General features: G+C 43.6%; 1 protein-coding gene across 1 annotated transcript; it reads left to right on the top strand.

Annotated features, from left to right (window-relative positions):
• Positions 1-11,490: 11,490 nt before the first annotated feature.
• On the top strand, positions 11,491-12,441 carry LOC123348321 (olfactory receptor 11A1-like). Its single transcript, XM_044985838.1, has one exon. The coding sequence runs from the start codon at positions 11,491-11,493 to the stop codon at positions 12,439-12,441; it is 951 nt and encodes a 316-aa protein (XP_044841773.1).
• Positions 12,442-13,277: the final 836 nt, after the last annotated feature.

The following is a 13,277-nucleotide window of genomic DNA, read 5'->3' as shown; positions in this document are numbered from 1 at the left end:
CATCCCAGCCAGGGCTTTGTAAAGCCTGACCTTAAAAACCTCTAAGGAAGGAGATTCCACCACCTCCCTAGGTAACCCATTCCAGTGCTTCACCACCCTCCTAGTGAAATAATGTTTCCTAATATCCAACGTAGACCTCCCCCACTGCAACTAGAGACCATTACACCTTGTTCTGTCATCGGGTACCACTGAGAACACTGCTGTAAAGCTGCCTGTATTGGGATCATTCATTCCGAAGGGGAAGAAGCTATACCAGTCCAAGGGAGCTTGATATTGGTTCACTGTGAACACGTTAGAGGTTGTACTGGTAGAACGATTTCCATGTGTAGCAAGGTTGAGATTCACCTATGCAGCGCTTCCTGCTGGTTGTCTTGGGACTTAGCTCTTCTCCAGCCCAGAGCGCCCTCTGCAGGCCGCTGTCTCGCCTACCTCTGGCCTCCATGTCCCTCCCAGACCCCGGTTCTCCTTTACTTCGGGGTTCTGCCCCCAGCAGTAATCCACAGCCTGGGTCTCCCCTCCCAGGGGAACCCTCAACCCTCTATCCCCACTTTGCCTCAGTGGTTATCATCTAGCCCTGCTCACTGGGGCAGACTGAAGTCTGTACTGGCCACTCATCACTGGCAAGGGGGTAGGACCTGCTGCCTTTGCCTATCCCTGGGCTGCCCCTCTGCAGCCAAAGTACCTTTCTGAGGCCTTCAGCAAGGCCTGCAGCCTGGGGGATTACCAGGCTGGAGTTCCCCAGCTCCCTTTGCCCTTTCCCAGCACTGCTCCACCTCTGGTACCCTTCTCCCAGGCTGCTAGGTCCTTCTCTCTCCACTGCTAGAGAGAGACTGACCCAGCTCCTCTCTGAGCCCTTATAACAGTGCCGACTGCACAAGCAAGAATGTACCCAGGGCCAAGGGGCATTGCAGGCTGCAGAGATGGGAAAGGGGCAGTCATACTGTATCATGCAGACTAGGGAGAGCAGAGGGTGAAGTTTGGTAAAGGCGTGGCCATTTTGTACAATGAGCATTAGGAGGAAGTCAAGGGTGATATGGACAATGTTTTCTGTATCCTTCCTATTGATCTCTACATGGCGGCAGATCACAGTGAATCGTAAATAGCCAGTAATAATGATTAAACCCCTGATTTCAGTTAAAAAATATTCCTTACGTTATGGAGTCAATCAATCAAGGGTCTGTGATAATTGGCCTACAAACGTACCCTCAGTGTGAGCTCAACTGGGAGAAGTGAGTGACAGTTCATAGAGTGTCATGGTGACCAAGAACAACAAATGGGGATGGAAAAAAAGATGCAAAGAAGAGACAAAAGACTGAATTAGTCCAGACAAAAGCTTTTGCCAGAACTCAAGTACGGTGTTACAGAACCAAAACTGGTGTGTGGGAAATTTCAGCTAATTGACAGACAAGATAGTGAGGGGATGGGCTATTGCCCCATCAATCCCTTTGGGGTTCTCGGAGAAAGAGACTTTGGGAGGGAAGTTGGCCATCGCCACCCTGGCTGACCAAAGGACAAGAGAAGGGGCAGGTGCAAACTTCACCATTGTGGACTCCCACCCTGGCCCCACCATCTCCTGGCATCCTGGACTTTCTTCCTAATGAGAAGGTGCTGGGTAAAGCTACATGCCAATGCTACCAAAACTATGCGCTCCTTGAGCAATGACCCGACCTGCCATAACCCACATGTTCACTCTGCCTTGGCAGCGCACTCAGGCACTAGGGCACAGGACAGTACTAGGGCACAGATGGGCTGTGATGGAGGAGTATGAAATATTTAACTATTCATTGCAGCAAGGGGACTGGAGCTTGGGTCTCCCAGCTCCTACGCGAGTGCCCCAACCAGTGGGCTGGAGCGCAATTCTCAGTCTGTCTCTTTGGCCCAATGAATATTTAAGTATTTCACACACACCTTCAACAGGACGGAGTGAGAGAGGCCTGGGGCAGGAATCATCTCTTTCATCTGTGTTTGTACAGAACCAAGCACAGAGGTGCCCTGGTCCTTGTCTCCAGCTTCAAATAATAAAGGCTTTTTAGTACTGAAGCTTTTCCTTTTCCGTTCCATCCCCTGAGTGGCTGGAAGAAGTTTGAGTCTGTTAACATACTGTCTACCTCCAGTACCTAAACAAAACATGCTATTCACTTTTCCTTCCTGGTAATTTAATGTGCCATTAGCAAAGTCTCAAGGGAAAATTCACCTGTGGTGTTTTCAGGGAAAACAAAGACTCAAGAGAGACATTTATTTTCTGGTGAGAGATACAAGGCAAAGCAAACCAAGGGTCTCAGCACAACTATGGTGTCCAGCCAGGAACATGCAGGTCTTGTTACTGCGCTTCACTGCGCTTGTACCTACTCAGACCCTACATGCCTCCGCCAGTAGTGTGCAGGGTAGACATAACTTGAGACAACTAAAATAAGTGAAGGGGGTGCAGATCAGAGACGGATCCTGCTCTCTGAAACACCAAGTGAAGAGGTTATGTTACAGATTCCAGCTTCTTCTATGCCAACTTGAAGGTAAGCAAACCTTTTACGCTCATCTTCGTTAAAAATAGATCATTCAGAACAGGGAAGAAAATGTCACCGCATCCATCACCTGCACAAAGGCATCATTTCCTTTTGGATGACGCCAAGTCTTTTCCCCAGGCCATGGACAGAATTAATGGGTTCATGTTGTAAAGCATTTTGGTGATGGAAAACTCTCAGTGATAAGAAGGAGAACATTGCTGAGGACTTTCCATGTTTAGTGCTGAGTAACGTTACCGATACTTTACCACATGCAATTCTGGGTTTGTACAGCTCCAAGCGCAATGGGTCTTGGTCCATGAGTAGGTCTCCTAGGGACCATTGCAATATTAATAATCAATAATACTCTCCATCAAGATTTGAGTCTTATAATAATTCCCATAATCATCAATATAGTGTTGTGACTGATACTGTTGAGGAAAATAGCTGTTTGTGCAAAAAAGTGCTTTGTATGTGAATGAAGTTTCTGAATGTCTGTCTAATATCTCAGAGGTGAATCTAGAATTAGATAAAACACAGAGAGAACTGGGAGCATGTTTCTCTAGAGCAGATTAAAGCTGATGGTCAGGTTAAAGCCTTAATTGAGGAAGAAAAGGTTCGATTTTTTGATATGTAGTGGATTGTTGGCAAGTGAAGCTTGTGAAAGTGAGCCTGAACAAGGTAGAAGTGATTTGCTTCAAGCAGCTCAGTGAGATGAGACACTATCTGTGGAGAGGGGGTTGGACTAGATGACCTCCTGAGGTCCCTTCCAAGCCTGAGATTCTATGATTCTATGAGAGTAGCAATTTATCTGTTGGGAGTGACAACTTGCCTGTTAAGAAAGCTGCCGCCCACTTTCCATGTATATGTCGGAAATCAGCCATGGGTGCTGGGACAAAGGAAAGGATACCTCCAATTGTTTGTAAAGAACAGCAGTGTGTCTGCTGCAAAAGTGTTTGTGTGTGTGTGTAGCTCTTTGTCTGTGGAGAGACATAAAGTGCTTCTCAGTTTATGCTACTTGAAAGTTTATCCAGAGTTGGTTCTGGATTTAACAAAAGCCCAGGATGGAAATGTCCCTAAGTTTGTGTCTGCTAGGGACACTGGCATTGTAACTAGGTTGCATCCAGTTACTGTCATAGCAAAGTCCCAGGGACCAGGCGATTCTGGTGCTTCTATTTTGCCTGTTGCTAGTGTGTTGCTGAGTAAGGTTATGACAACTCTGTTTAACCAGGTTGATAGCATGACCAGGCACAAGGAGAGCATGAAGGTGATTTAACTCTGTTACCCACTGGCAGTGTGGAAACTTGTAACAAGGAAGGGAATGGTCCCTAAACCTGTGTATGTTGAGCCTGTTAACCTGCATGTTGTTTTCTGTGTTAATCAGTGTGAACCTGAAAAATAATTACATGCCTTCTGAGAAAAAAGAATCAGTCCACACTTACTGGAAAAAAAAATTCCTTCTAACTAGTGTTCAGAAGAGTGCAACACGACACATACATAACCTCATGAGCAGAGGGCAGCGAGGATACTCTCCCACATTATGACCAGCAAATAATAATAATAATTAATTAATTTTAAAAAATCTCAGAGAGAGAGAGGTTCACAGATTTGCAAACCTAAAAACCTGTGTTATGCTTTAAACCACCTCAGCACATACCAGGTTTATGAACAGTAAAAAGTTAACTGCAAGGGAACACTGAAGCCCGTTAACCTGAATGTGTGCCGGCCAGGATGCCCTCACTGACTAAAGGTGCAGTCACAGCTGCACAGCTGAAAATTAACCTGGCCCTTTTAGGATAAATGGAGTCATGTCACTGGCTCCGTCTCTGTTATTACATAACAAATAACAAAAACTCCAGTGGGGCATGGTGCTGACACAAGGGCTCAGATATGTGGTATGATTTTTCCGAATCTCTTTTGGGAATAGTCATGTATGCGAAATAGCTGGTACTTATGATTCGGCTATTTCTATGCATGGATCATCTTGGTATCTGAGGTTATGAATATCAGCTCTGCTCACTACATGTTTTCTCCTGAGGTAACGCCCACAAGGTATTTAGCCAGCACATGAAGGGACAAGTCAAGTTGAATGGCCCATTAAGAAACACTTAGCTCACAAAGGACCCTGGAGAACACCTGACTACACTTAATGGACTTTTTGTGAATGTTCTAACATGCCCATGTGACTCCAACACCTTCTTTCACACTGAGAACAGATTTCCCTTTATTTGGCACTTGACAGAAGTTAAAGGACCCTGGTCTGGAAACATCTCCATTTTGCCTCTTTCCTGCTCCAGCCCTGGACTATGAACATATACTAATGGGAGCATTCTAACCAATTGACTGAGGACTTTAAGGAAATCTGGAGCCTTCATATTTCCTTGATCCTTTGCAGATGGAGTTATGAGTTGGCTATGGTACAGAGACTGTTCTAGCCTCATTGGTTGCTGAGTTTTCCCTTGCAATGGACAAAGATCAGATGTCTGCTGACTTTCTCACATGAGCCAGCAGCCTTTCATACCTGTGGTATAAGCAACATAGCCCTTGCTTGAGTGGTTTTGTTCTTTCCTCTTCAATTGTCAAAGCCTGATCCCATTGAACTCAATAGCAAAACTCCTTTTATCTCAATGGGAATAGGATTTGCCCCAAGAGATCAGAGAATGTGATTTTGATCAATTGGTTATCTGTCCAGAGACTGATTTTCATTGCCCCTCCTGTATGTCATGCTGGGGAAAATAATAAAACAATTTGGGCTGCAGTTCTGTCAAGATGGACATGGCACACACAGTTCTATGCCTCTTTTCCATCAAACCCAGGTGATGCAGCATCTTTGCTTTCCTAGTGCCTGGCAGAGAGCAATACCTAGATAAAGGCAAGCTGGCAGAAGCTTAGTTTGGCCATAAGGGAGGCACTAATAGTGTGTTAAGGGAAAGTGGGACGATTGTCCTTCCTATTCTTCTTTCATTTATGAAGTTTTCAGTTTGGGGTGCTGCTGGATCCTCAATGACACCTGGAAGTACAGGAGGCACCAGGGGCCCAAAGCATCATTTTACAATTGCATCTGTTTAACAGTGCGGTACTAGCTGTAGACTGATCTAGGGTGTATTAAAATAATATTGATTTAATTTACCAATTTAAGTTTATCTTATTTAATTGTAATGAATTAATAATATTAATAATGATTAATTATTCATATTAATTAGTATGGGGTTTAGATTCGCCAATCTGTTTGATCAGAAGATAAAAGTTCTTCTCCCAAATCAGGCTTCACAGAATTTACAAAGGACCCTCGGGGGGATGACAGGAAACTCACACTGAGACAGATATAGTCATAAACACTTTTTCTTCAAATCAATGAAACAATAAGTAAATGGTAAAATAGTCAGAGTTACAAAGTTACAATTGTATTATGGTTATTCAAAAAATACATATGGTAATACAATATTATATGCTGCAAAACTTTGGTTAATATACTCACCCCCTGTCTTGATAACCTGGTGTTGAAAGGCAAAGGACCTCGCCTCTGGCGGTTCCAGTTTCTTACCTCTTACAGAGGTGTGCAGAGGAAACTAATGGGAAGAGCTGGCAAAGCTGCCTTAGGCCTGGTCTACACTAAGGGGGGGGGTCGAACTAAGGTACGCGACTTCAGCTACGCGAATGGCGTAGCTGAAGTCGAAGTACCTTAGTTCGGGCTACTCAGAGTCCGCGGCTCCCCCGTCGACTCCGCCACCGCCACTCGCTCTGGTGGAGTTCCGGAGTCGACGGGAGCGCGTCCGGAGTTCGAACTATAGCGTCTAGTTCGAACTCCGAGAAGTCGAACGCTGCCCGTCGACCCGGCAGGTAAGTGTAGACCTACCCTTAGAGTTTACTTATGTAACTTAACTTAAAATTAAAACCTAATAAACAAAGCTAAGAACAGAAGTTTAGGGAAACCAAGCTTAGCCTAGTCCCCTTGGAACTTAAAGTTTGAAAAGAAAATAAGTACGGCTTATCAATAATTAATAGCCATCATGGATGGATAGCATCAATAGTTAATTGAAGATGAAGATAAGATAGTGTTGGGTGGGTTACCTCTTTTATAGGGCACAAGTGCCAAAAATCCTTCCTCTTATGCCCAAATTTCATTCCTCACCCACAGAAATGTTAGGGTACACTTACCCCATAGGCTAGTATGTACATATTCATGACATGTACATACGCACATAAATTTCTTGTGGTGTACTTGTTAAGTCTGTGGGAACAACTTTGAAAAAACCCCTATGCCATTCTCCATTGCCTATTGGTCTAGGTAAAAGGTCTTAGACGTAGGTGTGGGTACTTATCTATTTAGGTAACAAGATGAAATTCAACTTTACTTTCTGGGTAAAAGGTGTTAATATAGATATACTAACATTGCCTTAGCTTAACATGCAGGTTTTGGGCCTGTAGGTCTCTTGCATTACAGCCAAACTGATTTTTAATATAAATCTATAAACTATTACAATACATCAAATACGTAAACTTATAAGAAAAGATATATCTATGCAAGCAAGCAGATTAATCCTTTAGGCTACACGGCAAGAAATGATTTCTACTTGCACCACTGGTTGTGTCTCTTTAAGGCGTGGTGTCCATGCAAACTAGCTAGCTGGCAAGGGAGGAACAAAGTTGCCCATAGCTGCTAGCAATAAGAACATAGCCAGACCGTAACCCTAACCCTAATCCTAACTAAAAGCCTATGTTAAGGAAAACCCTGAGGTAAAGAAAAAGCTACAAAGGTTCGAAAGGGATATTGAACAAGCTAACTAAAAATGGTCTATCTAAACAAGAGGCTTGGCATGATCAAAATGTGCGTAAATGTACAGTTGTCATCAATGTGATGTTAATATTCATGTTAATGTTAACTCTTGTGACTAGTTTGTTGCTAATACCAAAATCTGTAAAAATGTACAATATGCATGAGCTTTTGGAAAAACCCTTGAACATGTTGGGAGTGAGACATAAGAACTCACTATTGTGCTATAAGCCTTTAGGATTATACTGTTTCATTTCATGACCACACACTTTACATTAAAAACTGATGTTACACAGTTAGTGCCTGTAACCAGTGTTGAAACTGTACACTGGAGAAAAGAAATTACCCTGCTAATGTGCTGTATGAAAAAGGGAAACTGAGGCACACTGCCATCTTGCTTTCATGGCTAAATGCCAAAATTCCTACATTATAAAGAACATTAATATCTACATTGACTTGATGTTAATTGGGTTCCAAACATTTGTCAGTGTTTGGATGGATAAAACAGCTATTTTCATTAGTTCATGGCAAATTTGCATGAGAGGTACAGGAATTATGCTGCAACAGGCAATCCAATCCACCATTGGTCTAACCAAGTTTGACCTTGGGTTTATAAAGGGATTCAATGATATTATTACTTCCATAATGAACCTTACAAAGATAAAGCCTCTTTTGATCAAACATAATTTTGATAAACCATTTCTGTTATACACTGATACTTCTAATATTGTTTTTGAAGCTGTAGTAATACAGAAACAAGAATGGGAAGTTCCTATGATGCATTCAGCAATTTCTGGGACACCCCTTCCAGCATTAATTTTGTGTGGGCCATGTGACATTACCTGATTAAAATATGACCATGTAGATTATTGTTGCTACCACTGTTATACAATTGCAACGAATCTTATACAGTGTGTATCAAGTAACGTGTCAATACGAAAGTTATGATTTTCTAAATATGATTATGTCATTTGTATGTGTCTCATTTTTGTATCTGACATTATGAGTATTGGCCTCTTTCCTGCTTCAGCTCTGGACTATGATGAACTTGTACTAATGGGAGCATTCTAACCAAGGGACTGAGGACCTTCCAACGATTCGGAAGCAGTCAGAGACTTAACAAGACAGCAGTTTATTCCATCACTGCTACAAACCTGAACCAAGAACTTTGCCATTACTGTGTGTAATTGATTCTTTTATTCATTTTTAAATCTCAGCAGTCTTCCTTTCTTTTTATAAATAAATCTTTAGATTTTAGATACTAAAGGATTGGCCGCAGCGTGATTATTGGGTAAGATCTGAGTTATATTTGACCTGGGTGTGTGGCTGGTCCTTTGGGATCAGAAGAAACCTTTTGTTTGATTAAATTGGTTTAAATAACCCCTCCTCATTACGTCTAGTGTTTTGGTGGTGGTAGAAGGACTGGAATGCCTAAGGAGGTTGCTTTTCTGACTTCTTATTAGTCAGTGTGGTTAGACAGAAGTTTATTTTGTTGGTGGGTTGGTATATCTTGTGGGAGAATAAGCACCAGTTTTGTGGTGCGTCTGCCCTATTTCTCAGCAGTTTGTCCTGCATTTGGTATTCTCAGTTGTGACCCACGGAGACACGGTGACACTTGGTCAACAGAAGAATTGTATCCTCAACCTAGTGGTGTCTACTGTTTGGTGAGGGAGGTCAACTTGACTACATTGCAGAAGGTGTAAAATTGTCCTTATCCCTGACTGATGTAGCTAAATTGATGTAAGTTTTAAGTGTAGACCAGCCCTGGGAAACACAGAAATGAACAGGATCTCTGTCCACGACACGGGGGGCAAAGAAGACTTTGCCCCACTCAGGACCCATAGGACTGCTGGGTGACTCCTGGTTTGTTTGATGTTTATTTTAAATCTGTTTGTTGTCTTTTAATGATCTGTTCCTCGGTAATTGTCATAGGTTTCACCCCCACTCTGAACCTTAGAGTATAGATGTGGGGACCGCATGAGAAGCCCTAAGCTTAATTACCAGCTTAGATCAATATGCTGCCACCATCCAAATATTTGAGTCATTTGGAAAACTCTGTCTTCCCCACCAAAACCTTCCCCTCCCTGGGTAGCCTTGAGAGACTCCTCCACCAATTCCCTAGTGAACGCTGATCCAAACTCCTTGGATCTTAACACAAGGAAGAATTACTCCTCCCCCCCACACACACCAATCCCTGGTGAGTCCAGATCCAATCCCCTTGGATTCTAACACAAGGAAAAATCAATCAGGTTCTTAAAAATAAGACCTTTTTATTAAAGAAAAGAAAGGTAAAAGAAAAAAACCTCTGGGAGAGATTAGCATACCAGCTGCTCTCACAGACAACAGATTCAAAACACAGAGGATGTTCCCCTGGGCAAAACTTAGTACACAAAAGAATTCCCAGATTGATTATTCCTCTAATTGCACAAAGACAAAGTCACAAAGGAAAACAAACATAAACCTATTTATTCTTTTCTAAAACTTACTACTCTGATAAGAGGCTGGTTCCTTGATCTTTTCCACTTCGGCTGAAACTGAAACTGACTCTAAACAAAGGAAACTTCTCTCCTTCCTTTTGAACCATCTTGTTCCTCCATTGGTTCCTCTGGTCAGGTGTCAGCTAGGCTAGGTGAACTTCTTAACCCTTTTACAGGTAAAAGAGGCTTTAACCCTTAACTATCTGTTTATGTCAGTAATGCTTTCACCTTGAAAATAAATGTGCTGTGGGGTAACTCGTAAGTGTTAGCAATACCTGTTTGTAGCCCTTGCAGAGAAGGCAATGCAGTGGTGCTGGGCGCTAGGCAGACTGGCTTCCTGGGGACCTCCCTGTACAAGGCAGGGAGTTGTGCAGTCTTAAAACCCCCTGTCAGATGGGACTGGGAAAATGGTCTCTGACCACAGACAGGTGATGGCTGGAGACCTGACTAGGAACTCCCAGAGTGGACCATGGAGGTGGAAAAGAGGTGCCATTATCCTGAAATGGTGACAATAATTCCACTAATTCTACACATTGTTCCATTGTTTTCCTAACGTTGCCTATTTTATTATTATTGTTTGATTATTAAGAGAGAAATTGATAACTGCCTAGAAGGCCTGTGGAAAATGAGCCACACAGAGGACTGAGCAGCTGTAAAAATAAATCTTATCACATGCGTGTCATTATTGTCAGTGGAATTATACATGGCTAAGAGGGTTGCACTGATGTGACATGTTCGGGTGTTACACGGTGTTGGACACTTTGTATCACTAGGACAATGTTTTAAAATATCCGATTGCCTTCACTAATGGCACTACCGTGTGGCTGGCTGAGTGGCTCAGTTTCCAAAACCAGTGGGATTCTGTAACAGAGAGAGAAGCCATGAGCTGGGGGATCAGAGAGTGGGGGGCAGCCAGATTGGGGAGTGAGCTCATTGGGTTGTGGGTCCTGTGCGAGTTCATAATACCCCTTCACCCGGAACATGAAGTTAATCACGGTGGCAGACAACACCAGTGGGGAGTGGAAGCAAACGCACAGCAGGACTGAGGAACGATTCAATTGCAGACAGAAACAAAATGAGATTCACTTGGTGAGTGTTTCTGAGGGAAAGTGACCAAAACACCACTGTGGTTGTGATTCTTCAAAGGATACTGTAAGGAGACTGAAGTGTAAATTTGGCATCAGTTTGTGATGCAACAGCTCAGTGATGTCTCTCTCTTTCCCTCTCTCTGGACAGGTCCAAGATGAATGTGAAAAAATGGAAAAAGAATAAAAGCAGGAAAGGGCTGGACCTTGCCTCATGAAAACTAACGTAACCTGCTTTGATACCGTGTTGATCACAGTCCCCTCCTCTTGGCTGAGTCCACTAGAGCCTACTAGCCATTAGATGAACCTATAATATGTTTGCAGTGCAAGAAGTCACAGTCCACTATGCTGAACCATGGGAACCACATGCCGAAATTACAAATGACTAATACAAAATGGCTTTGCCAATTTTGATATAAATATGCACAGTGATGTGTGCGGTTTTCTACCTGCATTGATCTCTTAACTGATCGGAGGGTGGGTGATAATGGAATAAAAAAGATCTAAATAGAAAATTTGCCTCCAGAGTCTTGGTTCTTCACTGACCCCACAGTATGAGGGGCCTTATGGAATATTTATTGGACTAAATTGATGCTAAAGTGTATCCTCTACAGATTCCATTGTGAATATTGGTTTATTTCCCCTAGTTGGACGTCATGGAGAACCCAGAACGGGGGAATCAAATGGTTCTCACACAATTCATCCTGGCAGGATTTGGGAATCTCCCTGAGCTACAGACTCTTCTCGTCCTGCTGTTTCTCATCATCTACATCGCGACCTTGGCTGGGAATGTCCTAATCTTTGTGCTAGTTGTGGCTGATCAGCACCTTCGCACGCCCATGTACTTCTTCCTGGGGAACTTGTCCTGCTTGGAGATCTGCTACTCCTCCACCATCCTACCCAAGGTGCTGGCTGGTCTCCTGACTGGGGACAACACCATTTCATACAATGGGTGTCTCACACAATTTTATTTCTTTGGTTCTCTGATGGTTACAGAATGCCTTCTCCTGTCGGTGATGTCTTATGATCGGTATTTAGCGATATGCAATCCGCTGCACTATGCAGCCCATATGAGTGGCAGGGCCTGCCTCCAGCTTGCAGGTGGCTCTTGGCTAGGTGGCTTCCTAGGTAACAGCATAACAACATTGTTGATATCACAGTTAACATTCTGTGGCCCCAATGGTATTGACCATTTTTTTTGTGATTTCATCCCCCTTGTAAAGCTTTCCTGCAATGACCCTCACCTGATGGAAACGTTGGCTTTCATACTCACCTTCCTTTTCTCTCTTGTCCCGTTCCTGCTTATCTTGATGTCCTACATCTGCATCATCACCACCATCCTGAGAATCCCATCCACCACTGGGAGACAAAAGGCATTTTCCACCTGCTCCTCCCACCTCATTGTGGTGAACATTTATTATGGAACTCTGCTGGTTGTCTACATGTTCCCAACCACCGACATCCTAAGTGACTTCAAGAAAGTTCTGTCTGTTATCTACACAGTCCTCACTCCCCTGGTCAATCCTCTCATCTACAGCCTGAGAAACAAAGTGGTCCAGGAGGCCCTGAAGAAAGCTTGCAGGAAATTCATGTCTGGGCCATGCTAACCAGTCAGTTTCCTTGGGTTAAAATAGATAAAATATGGGTTGGGGTAGGGTCTGAACCAAAGCCGTCTGTAGTCTCAAGTCATATTTCTCTGAGCTTCAAGTCTTGCTCTTAAAGAATTGCAGCTGTGGGAGAAAGTCGAGATGGGGAAACCTCTTAAATCCTGTGACTCCAGCCTTTTTAGGACCTATATAAGATGCCACAGGTGGGTATCACTGGGCTTGTGGGAGACGTGAACTTCTGGCTGCTCAAAGTTCAGAGAATGAGGGGAGATTGTGCTCAGTGAGAAGGTGCAGGTGAAATGGACTCAGCTGGAACACTGGGTATCTATTCCAGGTAGGGTGAGAGACTTCTAGATATATACACAAACCCCTGAAAAATCAGATGCCTGCATTCTAAAAATACAGGGTTGCAATGTCATCATGGAACTCCAATGTTAGAAAATTGAATAATTAACTTCCTTTTCATAGAGTGTATTTCATCCCCAGGCTTCCTTCAAAGGAAGAGAAAAGCCAAAGGAAACCTTCTGACCTGTTCCCCAGAACACAGGACACTAGCACAGGCCTCGTATTTGTCCATTTTTCAGCAATAGTTCAGGGCCAATTGTTTCCAGAATGGGACTTTTCAGAGCCTCTGGGCACCTGACCGGCGAGATGGGGCCCTGGAGGAGAGTCAGGCAGGGGAATGTGCACTTTCCCTAGGATTGCGCGTCACTCTGGGGCCTCGTTGTCCGGATTTCTGGTGTGGGGCTCCACAGGGCATGGCCAGTGGTACCCGAGGCCCATTTACTTGGGTGCCTGCAGGTTTTGCCATCAGCCAAGCTGGGTTTGTGAATCCC

Source organism: Mauremys mutica, chromosome 13 (assembly GCF_020497125.1).
Source record: "Mauremys mutica isolate MM-2020 ecotype Southern chromosome 13, ASM2049712v1, whole genome shotgun sequence".
NCBI lineage: Eukaryota > Metazoa > Chordata > Testudines > Geoemydidae > Mauremys > Mauremys mutica.
The sequence above is the reverse complement of the archived record's forward strand: the minus strand, read 5'-3'. Positions and strand labels throughout refer to the sequence as shown.